Source organism: Embiotoca jacksoni, unplaced genomic scaffold, assembly GCF_022577435.1.
Source record: "Embiotoca jacksoni isolate LCO1_2020_lvr unplaced genomic scaffold, fEmbJac1.0.p SCAF_11, whole genome shotgun sequence".
Taxonomy (NCBI): Eukaryota; Metazoa; Chordata; class Actinopteri; family Embiotocidae; genus Embiotoca; species Embiotoca jacksoni.
The window spans coordinates 13,520,358-13,540,858 of NW_027185241.1; the positions used below are offsets into that span (position 1 = coordinate 13,520,358).

At 42.2% G+C, this 20,501-nt stretch overlaps 1 protein-coding gene across 3 annotated transcripts in view; it reads right to left on the bottom strand.

Annotated features, from left to right (window-relative positions):
• LOC138194470 (RNA-binding motif, single-stranded-interacting protein 3-like) overlaps window positions 1–20,222 on the bottom strand; it is a 119,109-nt gene extending 98,887 nt beyond the window's left edge. For 2 of the 3 annotated variants that reach the window (XM_069143232.1, XM_069143235.1), the window contains exon 1: window positions 18,853–20,222. In XM_069143232.1, the coding sequence (XP_068999333.1) occupies window positions 18,853–18,927 (75 nt within the window). In that variant the 5' untranslated portion in view covers window positions 18,928–20,222. The remainder of the gene's footprint in view (window positions 1–18,852) is intronic. The other variant, XM_069143233.1, reaches the window with a different exon arrangement.
• Window positions 20,223–20,501: the final 279 nt, after the last annotated feature.

Here is a 20,501-nt window from a genome sequence, read left to right on the forward strand (position 1 = left end):
TGAGGCTGAACTGCTTCTCACACTGAGCTCGGACTGGGTACCCAACTCCATACCTATCCTACATGCACACTGACACATATTATTTTAAAACGCACAACTTTGTCTGTGTTCACGCCGGTGTAAACTAAAGATTTGAACCCTAATATGTAATGTTATATTGTTTTCTTAAAATGGATTCTAGAAAATTGGCATAAAAAAAAAATCTGTTGCCAAGGCATCAGCTCCGGTATCAAAATTACCAGCCCTACACTCATCACATATACAACGGGAACAAAATCTGGTTAGTGGAACAATTGAATGTTGTCGAAAGGTTGCTTCTGGCTTTTCTGTATTTGTTTCAATGCTCCATTTGTGTGCTGTACCAATATTTATGCTATCGCAACACTAGAAACACAACAGCAGATAATATACGACCCCTCCTTGGGTATCAGTCTGTTCTGTTCCTTTAATGCACAGTACTTAAACATGGAAACTGTCCATCATTTATTCTCCTAAATATTCCTGCAGGTGACAACCTGAAATTTATTTTGCACTCTGTCAAATGTTAAATGCTTTTTTCCAAAGGCAAGTGGATCCAGTAGCACACAGTATGTGTCAAACTTGCACCACTCAGTAAGAAAATGATTTCATTGGCTGTCACTTGCACCGCTGCTCAGAAAAACTTTAATCTGTCACAGCAGTTGATGCCACATTAAATCTACAAATCAGATGTTTCTAAACAGCACATTTCTTAAAATGAGATGATGTGTGGTAGCATGCGGTTACTGTGGTTTACCAATAACCCCTGATGTGTCTCCTCGGAGTCTGTATTACTGTGAATTGCAATTCTACCTTGAGAATTAGATTTCCAAAGTAAGATAAAAACTAGTCCAGGAGTTGCTGCAGTCCAAAATCACCCAGACAGCGAGGTTATCAGCCAGGCCCTGGCACCATGAGAATACATAGTGTCTCCCAAATCCTATTGTACCATGAAATGTCACAGCACATTAGCTACAAGAGGGATTACCCTTCCTTGAAAGTAAAAGAGGGAGGGAGGGAGCTATTGAAGGGAGATAGAGAAACAGAGGGAGGAGAGAGTTATACACAGGGAGCCTGTGGGAATGTGTATGTGAACACATGCTGGTGCTTTCAGGTAAGTGTGGGGTGAATATAAACTAGTCCTTTCTTTGTACCCTCTAACTGTATTTGTAGAGCGTGTTCTTCGCTAACTGTTTCGCCCATTTAGAGACTTTTCCTTCTTTTTTCTCTTCCCGTTCCCTTTCTCTCTCTGCTCCTCTTCTGTGCCACTGGTCATGATAATCTCTTGATCTTGATTTGGCTATGCTTATGAATTACGTACACACGCACACACGCACACACACGCACGCACACACACACACACACACACACACACACACACACACACACACACACACACACACACACACACACACACACACACACACACACACACACAAAGCTTATCTATGGCTGTGAAGTTGAGCTACGTTGGCAGACTGAGACCAACAGCTTGTGGCTGTACTTTGGAAGAAAGCAAAAAGTCTGTCTCTGCTGCTTTGTCTCTGTTTTGCCACTCTACTTTTGTCAGCCCCATTTCCCCTTCTGTCTGAATGTGTCACTTAATCTGTAATTCGGCCGAACTTCATGTCTCTGGTTGATTGTTGTGAAGTCTAGATTGTATGTTTTTAACTTTCTATGACTATCTTTCGACTTGCCGTCTTACATGATGTATTGAAAAAGTAAAAGCAACATTAGCCACTGTAGCGTGCTGGCAATATGCAGTAGCTTTTGTCTGAGAGGATGAGAACGTGACATAGGGCAGCGGCGCCAGCAGGATAATATTTCAAAATCTGCCTGCCCAGTGGTAGGTTACCATAAACGTCTAGGCTCACTCTGATAAATGTGCACCATAGCTTTACTATTGCCAGTGCAACCGGAGCTAAATCAGATAGCAGCTCATGTATGATTTGGGGATTTAATGCACAGACCAAAATCAGGTTTATATTGTCTGATTGACATTATAGCACAAACTCAAATGACTGTGATAGGTATATATATCACCTTCTGACCTTGTGCACTTATAAGCATGTGTTGAGACACAACCTATTTTATGAAGGCTCTTAATTTATCTTTATTGAAAAGTTCAAAAACTGTTTAAAGAAAAATAAATGTGATTTCTACAAATGTATTTATTGGTTTGCTTTATCTCAAATGTTACAAAGGAAGAAGGCAATCTGGAAAATGCAAAGGGAAGCACCCAAGGAAGGTTACTCTGCAGCACATACGTCATCTAAGTGAGTAAAAGTGATGTTCTTCTACATTAAAGTTACCAACACACCACAAAAGCCTCACAATTGAATTTCAAGAACGGATGTTTTTAAGAAAAAGAAGAAAAGTGTATGCATGAAACTTACGGGATTACAGCTGCCGGCACTACTGACATGGAGAAAGTTAAAGTTTTCTGTGTACGAAGGCAACTGGTTCTACTTGAATTAGTAGGAGAGTCCTATGTGCCAGAGTGTCGGTAGATCTTTGATCCATCTTCTAAGATTATTGTATATGCTCTACATATTTTCTCACTCTCTGCTTTATCTCAGCCTTTGTCCTCCCTCACTTTGATCCATTTTTTTGATTATTGCTCCACTTTCCCTCCGCTGCTGCTGGGGTTAAATCTTTTTCGACCAAGCCGATGACAAACCACTAGAAACCCTAGAGGCTGTAACCAACTCCAACTGGGCCTTCTCCACTTTAATGTCTTTATTAATGAGTTCAGCTTTAGGCTCAAGTGGGATTGTGCAATTTTCATTATGCATAGAAAGGTATTCTACATCTTACTCTATGTATGATGTGTGTAAATGCAATACAGCTACAAGTATAAAATAAGAAATAAAAGTGCGAACAAGAAAGAGAATCTTTATGCTACTTTCAGTTGTATGTAACTGGATTTCTTCCTACATACCTGCCACTCAGCTTAACCCACCCTGAGGGGCAGACTATTTTCTGGCCAGCATACAGTTATATTCATAGTACAGCATAACAGGAGATATCCATTACTGGAATACATTGACTTTTTAAAAATAATCCTTTGGATCAATTTACTGCAGTGCAATAAAATTGGTTGCAGTTTCACCTCCATCTGCCGAGTGTTTAATCCACTATATGGTGCTTCTGAGATAAAGCAATACTAAAGTGTAAAATTGATTTGGCAGTGTGATCATTTTTGCATGAAGCACCTGAAACTACTCTAAAAAACAGTGGATATTGGGCACTCCAAATATGGGATATAACAATTTCACAAAAGCAGTTCTGTTTCAGCCTTTTAAATCCATCAAACTGAAAACGATATAACAATTTTACATCTGCATTCTCTTCTCATTCTCTTCACAGCAAAAAATTTGCTGCAGTTATTGTATGCCTCGTATGCAGGTGGGTCTCCCACCACACCAGCTGAGTGTCCCCCACATCATTGATTCTTGAGAGAGACAGGGAGGACTCAGAGAGACCTCCGCTGAGAGGATAATTCTAGGGTTGGTATTGGTAAGAGTGCTACAGTTAATATTTTCTATCACAGCGGTGCACTGAATGCTCCTCCTGTTGTATGCAGAGCCTCCACTGCATCTAATCTAGCATTTGACAACTGTGTTTGTGTATGTGAGTTCACATTTTAAATAAAAGCACTTGCTGTACATCTTATTTACCTCTCCATGTATGCATGCATGTGCCTAGGTTTTATGTATACACATGAAATGGTATTTGAGTGTCTCACTTACGATATAAGAAAATACATTACAGATTAAGACTAATAGAAAAGGACTGAAAGAATCTAAAGTGATGTTGCTTTTTTAGGATGTTTTGGGAAATCTGGTGCAGTTCAGCCAACTTCAGTTGTGTTGGAATGAGTCAGTCACCCTGAGTCATAGGTCAATCCAAAAACAGCATGGAAGACAGCAGGAAGCCTCAGAAACACCCACAGACACAAATATGCAGAGTCCAAGAACAATGTCAAGCTTTGATAGGAGAGTTCACTGTACCGATGCCCTGCAGTACACACTGTACAAAGAACAGCTCCTTCATGTACAACGTGCATTTCAATTAACTTCAAGATAGCACCTACAAGCACAGACACATGTTCATACATATTAATTCGGCTGGTAAATACATATCAGCTACACACGTAGCATACACTGTGTGCACAATTATTAGGCAAGTTGTATTTTTGAGGATTCATTTTATTAATGAACAACTACAGTGCTCTCGGTAAATCCAAAATGTTAATAAACCTCAAACCTGAATATTTAAGAAAGTAAAAGTGAGGTTTTGGCTTTCTTAGGAGAATATTTATGCGTGCACAATTATTGGGCAACTGTTAGAGTGCAGAATTATTATGCAACTAAATGAAAAACAAAAATTTTACCATCTCACTTGTTTATTTTCATCTGTTAAAATGAGATTAATAAACCAACAACTCAAAATTTACAAATAACCATTTCTGACATAAATTAAAAAAAATATATAATCATTGAACAATATAGCCACCCTTCTTTTCAATAACAGTAATAAGCCTTCCATTCATGGATTATGTCAGTTTCTTGATCCGTTGACGATCAACTTTTTGTGCAGCAGCAACCACAGCCTCCCAGACACTGTTCAGAGAGGTGGACTGTTTCCCTTCATCGTAAATCTCCCATTTAAGAAGTGCCCATAAGTTTTGAACAGGGTTTAGGTCAGGTGAGGAAGGGGGCCATGTCATTATTCTTTCATTGTTAAGGCCTTTACTGGCTAGCCACGCAATGGAGTACTTCGATGTATACGATGGAGCGTTGTCCTTCATAAAAATCATGGTCTTCTTAAAAGATCCAGACTTTTTCCTGTACCACTGCTTGAAGAAAGTGTCTTCTAAAAACTGGCAGTAGGTTTGGGAGTTGATTTTGAGTCCATCTTCAAACCGAAAAGGTCCAACTAGCTCATCTTTAATAATACCAGCCCATACCAGTACCCCACCTCCACCTTGCTGGCGTCTGAGTCGAAGTGGAGCTCTGTGCCCGCTACTGATCCGGCCACCGTCCCATCCATCTGGTCTGTCAAGAGTCACTCTCATCTATTCAGTCCATAAAACCTTTGAAAAATATGTCTTTAGATATTTCTTGGCCCAGTCTTAACGTTTCAACTTATGTGTCTTGTTCAGTGGTGGTCGGGTTTCAGCCTTCCTCACCTTGGCCATGTCTCTGAGCACTGAACACCTCGTACTTCTGGGCACTCCAGGTAGATTGCAGTTCTGGAATATGACAGCACTGGAGGATAATGGCCTCCTGGTAGCTTCATGTTTGATTGTTCTCAAATCTTTGGCAGTTAATTTGCGTCTTTTTTTTCTCAACACGTTTCTTGCGACCCTGTTGACTATTTACAACAAAACGTTTGATGGTTCTGTGATCACGCCCCGATATCTGAGCAATTTCAAGAGTGTTGCATCCCTCTGAAAGACTTTTTACAATTTTTGACTTTTCAGAATCAGTTAAATTTATTTTTTGGCCCATTTTGCCTGAGGAAAAGAAGCTGCCTAATAATTATGCACACCTTGATATAGGGTGTTGATCTCCTTAAGCCACATCCTCCCTCATTACACAAATACACATCACCTGATATGCTTAAATCCAATAGGCATTCAAGTTTATACAGCTTGGAGTTGGAAAATATGCATAAAAATGACATGGTCAAAATACTCACTTGCCTAATTATTGTGCACACAGTGTATACATGCAAGTGAGCATGTGCATACAAACATACATGCACATGGAGATACTGCCTGCCAGGATCATTATTATTCATACAGGAAGTTAAATCAATGAAAAATGCAGGTTGCTGCTGTGCCGCAAGTAGCAGACAACTATTGCCGTCTCCTCCAATGGTTCAGCACAAAAATGGCATATTTGTGTAGTTTGCTGTGCTTTTTTTAAAAAAATTATTATTTAGCCCCTGTTCACCCACTGAACAATAAATAAATTGTTATAAATTATTATTTAGCAGCAGCTTCAGTTCACTCTCACAATGCTGCTGCCAAAATGTGTCAGCCCATGGACTCCCACTCGTTCAACTGTGTTTTTAGCACCAGCTTGTTGATAATAAAGGCCCAATGATTGTTAAACCTCACTGTACAAACACCTTGCCAATGATAAAGTGAGCTTCTGCTGCTCTTCAAACCTCGCCAAAAGAACAAGAGGAATAGACGCTCAAAATTTGAAAAAGCAAGAAGGCGGACGACTTTGTCATTTTTACAGGCAGTGTTCGCACTTTTGAAGCTATTATGTTGTCTGTTCACGTTAAATCAAGCACACCTCAAGCATTTAAAACCACTTTAAATGTTATTTTTACCCTCAGCTGTCAGTCTCCTGCACACAGAGACACTAACGTAGAAAGACAGATCTGCAAGCGACTTAGCCAGTGAACTATTATTGTTGGAGTCTACCTTGATTTTAAATAGTGGGCTGTAGGGTGGGGGAGCTTGAATATGCAGTAATTCAGCCTCCTACGGGCAGGAACTGAAAGGTTATACGTACATTAAAGGAAATCAAGATGAAAGAAAAAGCTGCATTGGCTGGTATCTACTTCCTATCTCCTCCATTCAGATAAAGAATCTGGGACATTTGGTAAAAAGTGTGGACGACATCGTAAAACCTCCACCGCGCGCACCCCCCTCCCCCCCCCCACCCCCCGTCACAATAGCACTTCTCAGTGGTAACATACATTATGTACAGCACAGAATATTGCTGAGATGTCAGAACAATGATTCGTGCTCTCAATGCTGTTATAGTAGCTCCGGTGGCTCTGCTAATCTGCTGCTTTATTGTACAGCTGCAGAAAAACTGCATCCAACAGTTGCGCACACAAACCCCATTCAAACATTGTCACACATGTCTCTGAGGCGCACACACTCAATACAGAAAGCGCTGAAAGGCCAGGCAGCACAGCACGCTTCAGTAGTGTGTGCCAGCCTAATCTAGTCAGGCCTTTTATCCCATCTCCTCCCTCCACTTCCACTTAAATCAACACTTCACTGAGAGCTACAAAGCTAGTTTGCACCCTCGACACACACATGCACGTGCGCACACGCGCACATCTCCTCCTTCGTTGTTAGTCTCTGGTTATCTCTCACTTTGGCACCCTCGCCTCATCTCTGTGTCTCGGGCACAAGCACAAACACACATCTCGCACATGCGGGCTCTTCAACGTGTACACACTCACAGACCGGCGCACAGCAAAATATACTTACAACACAACCTCACACAACTTTGAAAAAGACTGCTAGTCCCTGAGGAGACCCAGCAGAGTGAATGAATAAAAGTTGAATGTAGCTTAACAATCTGTGGCCAGTCAACTGAGATGGCCGTCGCCCAGGCGGAGAGTTGGTACCCCCCGTAAATCATCATCCACTGAACAAAAGTAGGACTACCCTTTGACTGCCATTACAGAGTTCAGGCAGGCCCACAGGAAGTGCAACTTTAACCACGATCTTGTTTATAAGTATTGATGTCTTTATTCATAGATGTCAAGTTGAAATGTCACAAATATCAAAGCAGCCTGCCAACAGACACAACAGCATGGTGATTTGGTGTCATACTATCTTTAGAATGTCTCTGGCACATGAGCAGGCACACACACACACACACACACACACACACACACACACACACACACACACACACACAAATTAAGGGAAATATAAGATACAGCTTACTTTCAAGAGTCATTCGTGACCATTCACTTTGGATGTGCTCCCTGCAATTAGCAACAGCCTATGTTTGGACTGCTTTAACATGAGTGCCGCCGCCGCCGCCACCGCCACCACACACACACACACACACACACACACACACACACACACACACACACACACACACAGAGAGAGAGAGAGTGTTACGCAGACAGCTCTGATAAAAGTATGAGAGCTCCAAAAAGTAATTTGACTGGGGTCCAACAAAAGGAGAGTTTTTTTTCACAGGATAATCCCTGGCTTGGACTGCAGGGGGTTCTGTGTGTGTACGTGCATATGTGCAAGTGTACCAGAACTCTGGTGAGTGGGTGTCTGTATTTGTGTTTGTGCTTGTGCAATTGTGTGTGTGTGTGTCTGTGTGGTATCAAGCTGAGCACGGAGGGTTTTATTCAGGATTTCATTAGCAGGGAATAGGAGATGCTTGGCCTGGCCAGCCACCTCTGGCTCAGGGACAAGAGTGTGTCTGTAGCCCAGCTAAACTGTCTGCAAGGGCAAACACTGTGGCAGTTTTATGGAGTCTAACTGTGTTTTCTTTAAATATTCCTCTCAAATGGAGAAAGAAAGTGTGCAGAGGTCGGGCTCTGGAGTTTGCTCACACTCTTGAGCTGCCCAGCTGTGCCTCTCGATGCAAAACATGTTTCCTGTGTACTTGCAAGCACTCTCTAGTGACATGGATTTAAACAGTATCAGTGGTTAGCAGCTCAGGTGAGACACTGAAGTATCAAGGAGTGGGTACTTTGTGCAAGGGTGGAATATTTACCAGGGGTTTTAAGATAATAACTTTGCAGGGATTTATTATCATTTTCCTGAGAAACTTGAATTTCTCTCATTTCAATTGGAATTTTCCTAATGTGAATTAGATTAATAAGAATGTTTTTATGAAATAGTATAAATAAATATGAATACAAATGGAACAACACCTTGTAAAAATATACTTTTTGAGATAGAATATACTCTATGACAAGCAAACAAATTATTCATCTTCTGCTGTTATTTCAGTACATCATTTTCCAAGTTTGCACATCTTTGGTTTGGGTTTGATGTGAGATGGCCGCAGTTTGGTGAGGCTTAGGCACCAAAACGACTTGGTTACGCTATGGAAGTTAAATACGTCACTTAAGTTTACTTACTTACACTTGATATAAATCCACAATAATTTTTTGATTTACTCTAATGCTGCTCTCTTGGGTAAAAGTCCTGTGTACATAAGTTGAGTTACATTGTGTACGTTAAGTTAAATACGTTACATTAAAAAAAAAAATCCACGCTGATTTTTGTTGATTGACACCTGACACTGTCGCTCTTTCTACTCTGTCGTATGACTTTCTTCTTCAACAACTCAATCTTAAATGTAGGCATTTCACAATTTTAGAGCCTTTAATGTGATATCAACATATTTGGACCAAAATTTGATGTGAGACTGGGCTCGAGCTTTCTTATTGCTGAGCTGAAATACTCACTGCATGTACAGGCAATGAAGAAGAGTTCCCCACATGTAGAAGATTGTATCATTGGTTAAGTGGTTTGAGGAATGGGACCATTAATTAAGTATGTTCTGGGCCTGATGCTCATCTGTTGGACGCCTCTAAAGTCCTAATGATGGAAGGCTTATCTTGTGATCAAAATAATACTATTTGTTAAAAGTTCTTGACGTTTTATCTTTTTGGTTGCACATTTTACACTTTGTTGAAAAAGGTAATCTGTTTAGGAGGTGGCAGGTTTTTTTTAAGACACACATTACTCTTCAGCACACACAACTTAATGTATTCAAACAGATACACAAGCACTTAAAAACCCCGGTGCCCTGCAGTTATTTGACCCAGAAAAAACTTGGGTGAGAAATCTCTCCAAGTACCAGGAACTCATTTTGCGAGCTATAACTTCATTGTGTGGTTTAACGTGTACCATACATGCTATTAAAGCTCATTTGTGGAAATAAATAATGAGCTCTGTGACTTTATGTCAGCCTGTCTGAGCCAAATCTAACTTATCTTACGCTGGATTTACAGTTGATGCAGGGGTTTAGCAGGGGTCTGTTAGTTCCTACAGGATACTGGAGGTTCCAACTCACAACACAAGAAGGATGTATCATACATGATTAGGCTGCATTGCACTTGAATTATATACTGCACATCATCTGTATTCATTCTCTTTATTTACTTTGTGACACAGGGAATGAATGCCTTTTTTTATTAAGAGATATGAGAGTGTCGTAGAGGCAGGTGGTTGTGGTGGGCAGAAGGTATGCGGTGGAAATGCCTTTGAAAGATGTGTGAATAGATCTCAACTTTTGACCCTCGAGTAGTATTTCTACATTTATAGATTAGTTACAATTCTAATTAGTTCTGGTTTTACTACATTTAACAGGCTCATGCCACGAAGTCCACAGGTAACGACAGCCACTCTAAAGAAGCTGGTTGAGACATTCTTTGACTCTTCTGTATGCAGCGAAAGGTTATCTGTGGAATATTTTTCACATTCTCTCCACTGAAAAATTCAACTCCCTTTGGCTGCAGCTATGACTACCCTTTTTAGTCGCTCCTCTCACCATAAATGGCTGGTGTCACGCATCCAGCAGAGGATATTAAAAAAGCATTCTGCCCCTGAAGAGAGAGGGGTTAATGACAAAATTACTGGAATGTGTTTAACATCACAGATCGATTCATACTTACTGTGCACGAGTATTCAAGGGTGGAAAGAGACAAGAATGGACAAAGATAGGAGAGAGAATGAGAAAGGAAAAGAGAGCAGATATATAAAGAAGCAACAGCTAAGTAGGATAAAGAACAACATATGGGGAAAATCCCTCAGGCCGTTCTTTCAATTATCTCTGTGGTCCCTGGTGGAGGGATCACTCACCCACCAATGCACAAACCCCTCGCACCCCACCTTGTCACACTCCCATCAGGGAGTTCACACAATGAATGACAAATGAGAATCAGAAAAAGCGCTGACCAAATCCTCACGTCGATAGCAATAATAACATCATGCACTTAATGCACAGCGTGCATGCATATAATGATTGTGTGCCATAGATTTACACTTTCAGTGACAGAAATGTGTTCAGTCTGTGAACACAAAATATTTTACTTTTACATACAGACAATAAACCGTCTAAATAAAATCTAAAAAGTGTTCAACAAAAGATTTCCGTTTGCTAAACAAATGAAACATTCCTTTTGTTCATTAAGATACATTAAGATGTATAGACAAAATTAATACAGACAACATTTGCCCATGTGTAATGCCCTGTTGGATCTATTTCTCCCAAGTCTGCCTACAGTGTAAAAAGCTGAGCACATGAACAGCAGGGTCAACAGGTTTGGAGTCAAAAGGCTCCCACACAGATCAGCTATGGATCCTTAACATAGACACTGACACCTGACTGAACCAGACACTGATAAGAATCCCAACATAACAACCCCTTTCTTTCATTTTAATGATGAGAAAATATTCAAGGACAATACTCTGAACAACAGGTAGGTCACAATTAGAGTCGTGTCGCAAGTCAAAATCCAATCCAAAGTCCAGCAAGAACAAAAAAGCTGGCGACCCAAAAACTGTTTACTCAGTTTATTTACACACAATTTGGGTTGAACAGGCAAATGACTCAAGAACAACTGTTACATGGAGGTGAGATGCTGGATGAAAAGATGTGTCAACTTTGTCACCTGGATAAACCATTTAACGGTACACCATATTTTGCCATCTCACTCTATATTGTGCAGACAGTGGTTTCATGGAATTGTTGACCATTTTTGGCCAGTTTCTAAAACGTATATCAAAACTCTCTCTTACAGATGTGATGGTAAGGGTGAAGGCCTTAATTGTCCATGCTCAGTGATGTTTGTGCTGATTAGCTCCTATTATCACAAGCAGGTAGCTGTTGTACACAGACATTTCAATCTGATGAAATGATCCAGTGATAATAATTATCCTAAGTGAGAATGATAGTCGGCTTCTGGATCAAAAGACAAACAATGAGCATCTTTAAACACCACACAATATATCATTTTATACAGTGTGCATTGTTTATATTGTCTGTGAACACCAGCTGGCTTTGACTGAAACACAGGCAGCTGGCTGGGTCACAAGGACACAGCAAAAGCTATACTATACTGTAAAACTATCCGCAAAAATTTATTCTTATATTGTCATTTTACACATGCCAAAAATGTGTCTAAACATTCTGTATTTACTGTATATTTTACGGCCACAGTTCGTAAACAGCGAGACTGGCATTTGTAAAAGCCTGGACATAATCATCTCCGATCTCCAAAAAAAATCCGCCCCTGGCTGTTTACTCTATGCGCTGACACACAAACACTTGAAATAGCTAACAGCACTAGATTGCGCTCTTTGCCTCTCCTTTACATCCCACCTATAAAGCCTTTGCCAGGCACTTCGCACGCTGTTCTAAAAAGCAGCGCGCTGACGGCCAGAGCCATACATCTCAAAGAGTCGTGGTATCAGTGCGAAGTCTTGGACGTCGGTATATTCAGCTACAGACACGATTTGCCGAAACATCTGCGCACTAACTGGAATTATGTTTGCTGTCAGACAATATTAGACTTTTGGACCTGGTATCAGGAAGTGTTGGGGACTGTTGGAGCCCTCAGCAATTTCTGTAGTGTAACTGTTTGAGGGAGAGAGCTCTGACAGGAGCTTTTAAGAGGCAGAGAATCCATTAGACAAGGGTCGCTACAAAGTGGCCAACTATTAAAAATGCAGCAGCACCATTATTCCCTGACCCAGGCTACAACTTCTGTCTCCTTCGCTGCATTGCTCTTTATTTCCCTTCGGATCGCTATCTCTCTTTTTTTTCTTCTTCTTCTTCTTCTTTCGAATTCTTTTTGCCACAGCCATCTGTTCCCGTTTTTTTTTTTTTTTTTTTTTTTTTTGATATGTTTCTCCTTCAAATCCCTTTTTCTCCTCTATCCTCCTTCCTCCCTCCCTCCTCCACATATTTTTCTATTACAAAACTGGCAGTGGTCAGCTTCTCTCACCCCTCCGTGCGTGTGCTGACCCACTGAAGCTTTTTCACTCACTATTCCAACACGGTGAGGCGATAGTCGGCATCCGCTACTGTACCGGGACAAGAATAGAACAGCCCACGGAGAATAATAAATGGACATATATGGGTGGTTAGGAGAGTCCCTTTTAAGCAGTAAAAACTACCCAGGCCCGGCACACTGAACAGATGGTAGGAGAGAGGGAGAGAGAGAAAGAGAGAGAGAGAGCCCAGAACACAGTGGGAGAGAGGTAGAGAAAAAGCAGTGCTGGGTAGGGCATTAGAAGAAGGCAACATAAGGCCATTCTCTCTCCTCTACATTGGCATATGACGCTGTCGAGATCAGTGCTGAGATCCAAACAGAATAGCTGGGTCTTTAAACAACACGCACATTATAATTTTAGCGGTTGTAAAACTACAACCGATGCAAACTGGCAGATGTGCGAGGAGAAGCAGGTCATGAGCAGAATGCAAGCCGGGCTATAAACCCCTATACACTCTGTTTACTTAGCACACTAAACACACGGCGTCTGTACGTGTGCGAGATGTGCGCTGCATAATTTATGGTCGCTGTTCCCGCTAAGAGGAAAGTACTCCGTGTTTGACGAGAGGAGGAGCAAAAAGCTCAGACGGAGACAGGGAATGACGGAGGAAGGTGAAAATGAAAAGATCAGTGGACGAGTTAATCCGTTTTTTTTTTGTTTTTTTTTTGGTGTTGTTCTCTTTGTTTACACGAGTATTTCCATGTTGTGTGTGTGTGCGTCCCTCTTTTCCTCCTGCCTTTCTGATGTTTGCTCATCACAGCTAAGCCAACTCACTGACCACATTTATCTTGCACATAATAGAGAGTAATTGAATGTGAAAAGCTCATTTTTGAAAGGATGGGATATTCTATTTAGATGTCCAGGCATGTCCGCATGTGTCATTACTTTGATATCAGCTGAATGCTGTTTCTCATTACCCTAATTAAAGCTCCTTGTGTGCCGCTGAGCATATTAGCACACTGATCTGCAGCGAAATAATGATCGGCTGGCTGATAATGTGACTTTTTTTTTTTTCTGTTAGCCTCTCTTATCTCGCCCTTAGTGATTATCATCAAAGATTCACATCCTCAGTCAATCAGCATCAGAAGCTAAAATGATTACAAAAAAAAAGAGAGACGTGAATAGCTCCACTGAGGTGCTTCTTGTGTGCATGTACGGATTAAAGTTCACACGCAGACATACAGCACGTAGTCATAAAATCATCTGCACAGTCTAAACAGTGCAAAACATGTTTAAAATTAGAGCAATAAAGTCATAACTGGGAATGAGATGGACTAAAAAAGGGTTTCAGTAAATTAACTAAAGATAAGGAAGATCTTAAGAAGTGTCCAGCATATAATTTACATGATTTCGGACGATGAGAAACTCCAGAGTAGGAAAGAACGAATGGATTTAACATGTATTATTTGTCAAAACCAAAAGTAATGTATATGAATGCCACTTGTCCACATCTTAAAAAGATGAATGCTGTGATAACACATTCCACCACGACCACACTCAAAAATCACATTGACAATTACAAGCTACAACGATTTGTTTAGCACTTTCATCTGGTCCGGTCAGGGACTTTTACAGTCTGGATTTTCTGCAAAGAAAAACGCTTTCAGTCAATTATTAATCATGATTGTTCAGCAACAGAACAGGCATCAAAAATATATCAAGTGAAACCAGCTCACAGGGGCAATTAAAGAAATCTTAAACCTTACTTGTACTTAAGAATGATAGATTTGTGCTATAGCTTGTCCCCTCCTGGTTAAATTTGAACAAATCACACAGTGAATGCAACAATGCAGCTGCTCTTGAGCATTAACCCTCCCCCTGCTCCCCTCATACCCTCGTGTAGCCATGATTAAGGGCCACTAGGCTTGCATAAGAAGCCGTGATGCCCCTCCCCACACACCGGTTAATATACACTAACTGTATCTACAGCCCATTACGGAGGCAGAGCAAGAGCAAATCTCTGTTTAACAGCCACACATTTATACACCCTCTGTCATCTGGCTGAGCATTGTTGGTTTAAGCAAGGCGTTTCATAACTGCCTTTGTGTGAAGGTGGCGCATGAGTGTAAGGAGTGTGTCGGTTTAAAGATTGGGATTGTGAGGCAACGAAACCAGGGCACATATACACACACACACATATACACACACACACACACACACACACACACACACACACACACACACACACACACACACACACACACACACACACACACACACACACACACACACACACGTGATTGATTTCCACAGGAGGAGAACCTCCACTTGCTGGAATCAAGATTAATAAGAGGCCGATCAGATCAGTAAGCAAAAGGAGGAGAGAGCGAGAGAGAGAGAGAGAGAGAGAGAGGTGTAAAGTGTGCGAAAGCGCTGAAGAGAGATCACTCAATAAATACAACTGGTTTAGTCTTCGTCGGCTTTTGTCCATCGTGCACACAAGAGAAGGAGCTTGAAAACCACTAGCACACTTACAGTCACACCCACACACACATGTACACACACACATGTACACACACTCGCACACACAGATACTCTTCATGTTTGAAGTCAGAGAGCAGAACAGTCAGATCAAACACTTGGTTGTTGTCCAGGTCCATACAGATGCTATTCTATGGGGCCTTGGACACGCACACGCACATGCAAACACACACAGAACTGGTCTTCTGGGACCTGGAGAGCTTTAATGACAGTAAGCTGCATTGAAAAGGGGTCAGGCAGGGGAGAGTCCCTGTACAGAGGCCAGCCACACACACACACACACATACAAACACATACACACACACACGCACTCATTACCTCACACAGGATACTCGCCTGCACTTATCCACACAGAAGTGAGCAAATATATTCAGTTCATGTTCTCACATGAATTGACGGGACAAAGTTACAGTCTCATGTACAGTCACGGATGCGGGTTTTATTCACATACGAACGCATGTGAGCGACCACACACGCACCCTGGCAGCGCAGCTAAGAGGGTAAGGTAGGATCCAATTTGATTTGACCTTGACAGCAGAGAGAGAGAGAGAGAGAGAGAGAGAGAGAGAGAGAGAGAGAGAGAGAGAGAGAGAGAGAGAGAGAGAGAGAGGAGGGAGGGAGGGAGGGAGGGAGAGAGGGAGAGAGGAAGAGAGAGAGAGAGGGAGGGAGGGAGGGAGGGAGGGATGGATGGATGGATGGATGGATGGAGGGGAAGGAATGAAGTGATGGTCTGGGCCAGATGCCTGTTGCAGATACCTGAGAGAAATGAGATGACCTTGAACTGATGGAGATAAATCATAGAACAAGAGACAGCAGTGTGACATGCTGACATCTGTACACATAAAATAGACAAGCATCAAACGTTGAAGTTAATCTAACCTGCATGTGCATGCGGCATAATATCTTCTGCAATAAACCTACAAATCACACGGGGAATTTTATTGGATGCTCCTGACGTGAATATTGAAACAGTGCTTCTTTGTTATTGCTAGGAAATTAAATAAGATCCCATTTTAAGTTAATTATAAACCTGATGGGATCACAACAATTTAAAAGTATCTAAATCTTCAGTAGGTGGTGCTGCCACAGAGGAATCCTACCAAGAACAATTCTGAGCATCATTTGATTTAAAAAAAAAAAAAGAAAAAAAAAAAAGAAAAGAATTGATCAAAATGATAAATTCTGTGTTTTCTATTCTAATATAACCAACAATGAACACTTTTGCCAAGAGATAATCAGCATTTGTACCCTTGCAGTTTCTTTCATTAAAAATACATTTAGAAACAAAGTGGTTTATATTATCCAGCAGCAGACATGCATTTACTCTTCCAGATTAGCAAACAAAAAGGCGAGCTTATCATCGATGTTGTTTATTACAACCGAACCACAGATGTGCATTAACAAACAGTTCCCAGCTTCTGTTTGTTCATCTTCATCAGACAGCTCCCAGATGTGAAAGTGAGCAGTTCCAATCAGCCGATAAGTGGGTAATGCCGACATGCCGCAAGTGCAATCTGCAAGTGTAGTTAATTGGGAAAGGTTCATTTGTTTTCGAAACTAAAACCAAAAAATGAAGGAGATTTTAGTCAGCATGTACTTGCCCGGGCCAAATCAGTGTTACTAGATCAAACATGTGGACAGCAACTATTGTCAAAACTACAATCTGCCCATCACAATTAAAGAGCACAGAGAAGGAATAAAACTTGGAAGAATCAAGACATGTTTTAGCCAATCTATACCAGTGACAAAAACCCTCCCACCCTTTAATATTTCAATCTATTGTTTATTGGACTCCACCAGCTTTCATCTGTGAAGTGTTTGTCATGAACTTACATTGTCCACAACGGCGGCCAGGCATGTGATATAAAAAGTTAACCAGCAGTGAAAATGTCTTCAATGTGGAACAATTTTTAAATTCAAAAATGAAAGCAGCCGAACATCCGCTCGTAATCTGTGAGTTTTATACTACTACATACAGGACACATTTGATATGGGTAGAGAATCTACTCTTTACGGTGAATGCTTTTGTAATTACGAGACACACATAATTTGACATTTTATTTTGTTAAAAGTAAATGAAAAACATTCAAGTTTGGAGATACAGAGCTACTTAGACATTATTAGGGATATCCTCCTTAACTGCAGGACTTTACTGATAATAATGCATCAGAATTGGACTTATTTGGATGCTGTTTAATACTAAATAATAAACATAAATGAAATGTTTCAGTCAAGGAAAAAAACGACATGATGTATGTATTGTTGGTTTGACTAATAGTATCTAGGACTCCGCATAATGTTGCTATTGGGTTGCAAATGGATCCTGCAGTCTGCACTCAGTTTGCTCGCAGTCTAGCAATAATTTTCTTACCTGCTCTTCCCACACTGTGTCCACTCAATAGCATGATCTCTCTGTTCTCAAAGCACTCCCACACCTTCTTTCTTTGCTTCGCTCTGCATCTCTGTCACCCACTGACATGCACACTTTTACTAAATATCACAGCAAACCTGCCAACTCCTCACATTTACTATGACACAAAAGAAAAAAAAACAAACAAACAAATGAATCACAGGAGACAAAGGAAATGGCGGGTGATATGATGCAGGAGCGATCGATCAGGCCTCCGTAATCTATTTTCTTCTTCTTGGTGATAGAAGAATCAGAGTGTGTGTCACTGTGTGCATCGGTGGAATAAATTCATCAAGATAGGCCTGTGTATGCATTTGATGTGTGAGTCGGAACAAAGAAAAAAAAAACTGAGCTCAGTTTTCTGCATTCTTGGTAATCTGAGAAGTATTATCGGGTTCCATCAATCATTTCTGCAACATGCTATCACGGGTGAGTGGTGTGAGCTGGGGATGGCCAGCAAAGGGAGGGAATAATAAAGGGGGGGAGGAAGGGGGGTGACAGAGTGGAATAGGGACAAAGTAGGAGAGAAAACAAGGGCTGAAGGAAGGATGGGCCTCCTGCCCTGAACTTGAACTTGGAGCTGATGAGGTCGGAGAGGGGAGGATGGGGTCAAGCGCTCCGAGTGGATGGAGAAGGGAAAAATCCGGCGAAGTGACATCAATATCTCCCCGTTCAAAGACAGATGGGGGACAGGGGACACGGGACTATTTAGCAAACTGTCTTGTGAGGCAATTCCAGCGTATGTCTTGGCGCCTTTTTAAAAGCTATAGTAAATACACTATGGACGTTTTTTTTTTTACTGGTAAAACACAAGCCAGGATATGCTCTTCAGATATGCTACAATCAGGTCCTGGTTTACAGATTAAGCAAAACAATCCAACTCAGGTGAGATTTACTAAAAACATCACACACTTTCCACTGGAAAACATTGATTTTGTCTTGATCTAGAGCGGGTTGAGAAGGAGATTTAAAGCAGTAGCAGATAGAGAAGGTGTAAAGTTCATTAAAAGGGGAGTTGCTGGATGATTTTGAAGCAGCTTCAACATGAAACACTCATGCACATTTGCAACACACAAACACCTTTACTTGGTTTAAGGGTAGAGGGGTAAATATAGGTCAACCTCAATGACCATCCTACCTTGGTCTGGAGATAGTGGGGGTAGTAGTAGGTGTAGTGGGGGTACATTGGCTGCTGCTCCAAACGTTTTCCCATGTAGCTGGAATCCGATTGAAGGTCCTGGAGGCTGGAGATAGAAGCTCACAGGTGGGGGGTGCGATCACTTCGAGGGGACTGGCCTGGATCCTTCAGAAGACTGCTTCCAAGAGTGGATGCTGCGGAGGGAACGCTGTCCTTGCGCAAGTGAAGGTGATGAATGCACGGAGCGAGGGATGGACAGAAGGACAGAGAAGAGCACTTGGGATTTCAGTCTGTCCACTTGTCTGGGATCTCACAACAAAACCATTCCTCCCTGTGGGTCAGGTGAGAGAGAGAGATTCCCGAGTGGCAGTGGAGAGAGGCTGGGGGAGAAGGAGGCGGAGGGTGGAGGAGAGGAAGATGTGAGAGGATAGTAGGAGGCAATACAGGAAACAATAGAGGGAAGTGAGGAGCAGGAGTGAGAGAGGGTAAAAGGAGAGGGAAGAAGATGATGAAGAAGGAAGGATGAATGGTTGGGATCCGTTTGCCGGTTCCTTGCACTCTCCACTCTAAAAATTAGACTCACTCTTCTGTGCTGCCCTGAACATGCCCCTCAATTTGGTTTCCAGCGTCTCTCTCTCTTTGGCTCCTTCTCTCTTCCTGTGTATCCGTTTCCCTGTCTCGTTCTTCCGCCCCCTCTCTCTTACACCAGACGAGACCCTGATCCCACTGGGAGCTCGGCTGTATCCCGGAGAACACACGGCGTCCTCTGCTCTATCCTCAAAAGACAGAGAAATCAGCGATGAACTCACACATGGATGTGGAGCTGGGGAGAGAAGAAGAAGAAGAGGAGGAGGAGGAGGAGGAGAAGGAGGAGAGAGGGTGGTCTGGAAGCTGAAGCTGTGACTGCCTTTTTTCTCACTCCCTCCCTCTTTTGTTAAGCTCCGGGGAAAGATAGGTAGATATCGGTGGAGCCCGGCGTGGAGGATGAGCATAAAGAAAAAGCCTCGGTAAAAACTCCTCTCGCTGAGGAAGAAGCAGATAGCCTTATCCAGACGTGCACTCACACAGAGGAAAATCCCTTCTGATCCACAAGGTGCCCCCTCCAACTCTCGTCTCTTTTCTTCTCTTCCCTTCTGCGATCCCTCTTTCTTCTCAAGCTCTCTCCCTGACGGCTTGCTTCCCACTGCGCCTGGCAGCCGTCACTGTGTGGTGTGGTGGTGGTGGTGGTGGCGGCGGCGGCGGCGGTGGTGGTGGTGGTGGTAGTGGTGGTGGTGGTGGTGCGTGCGTGTGCTATGTGTGTGACTGTGCATGTAACTGAGAGGGGAGTGTGTTTGTGTGGCTGTTGGCGTCTGCTCCACTCTGCGTGCTGAGGCATAGAGGGGCTCGGCTTCAGCGCAGCGACGCTCCGCCCTCGCTGCCTCTCTCTCTCTGTCTTCCTCCCCCGGTCCGTGTCTCTCTCTCCCTCTGTGTTTACCATGGAACTATAGAACAGTGGGAGTGGTTGGTCCTGCCCTCCTTTAAGCCCTTGTGTGTGTGTGTGTGTGTGTGTGTGTGTGTGTGTGTGTGTGTGTGTGTGTTGGCAATAAATAGAAGCCGAGACAGAGATGGGCTGTTCTGCTTGTGAAGGCAGAGGTGGGAGGGAATATGAA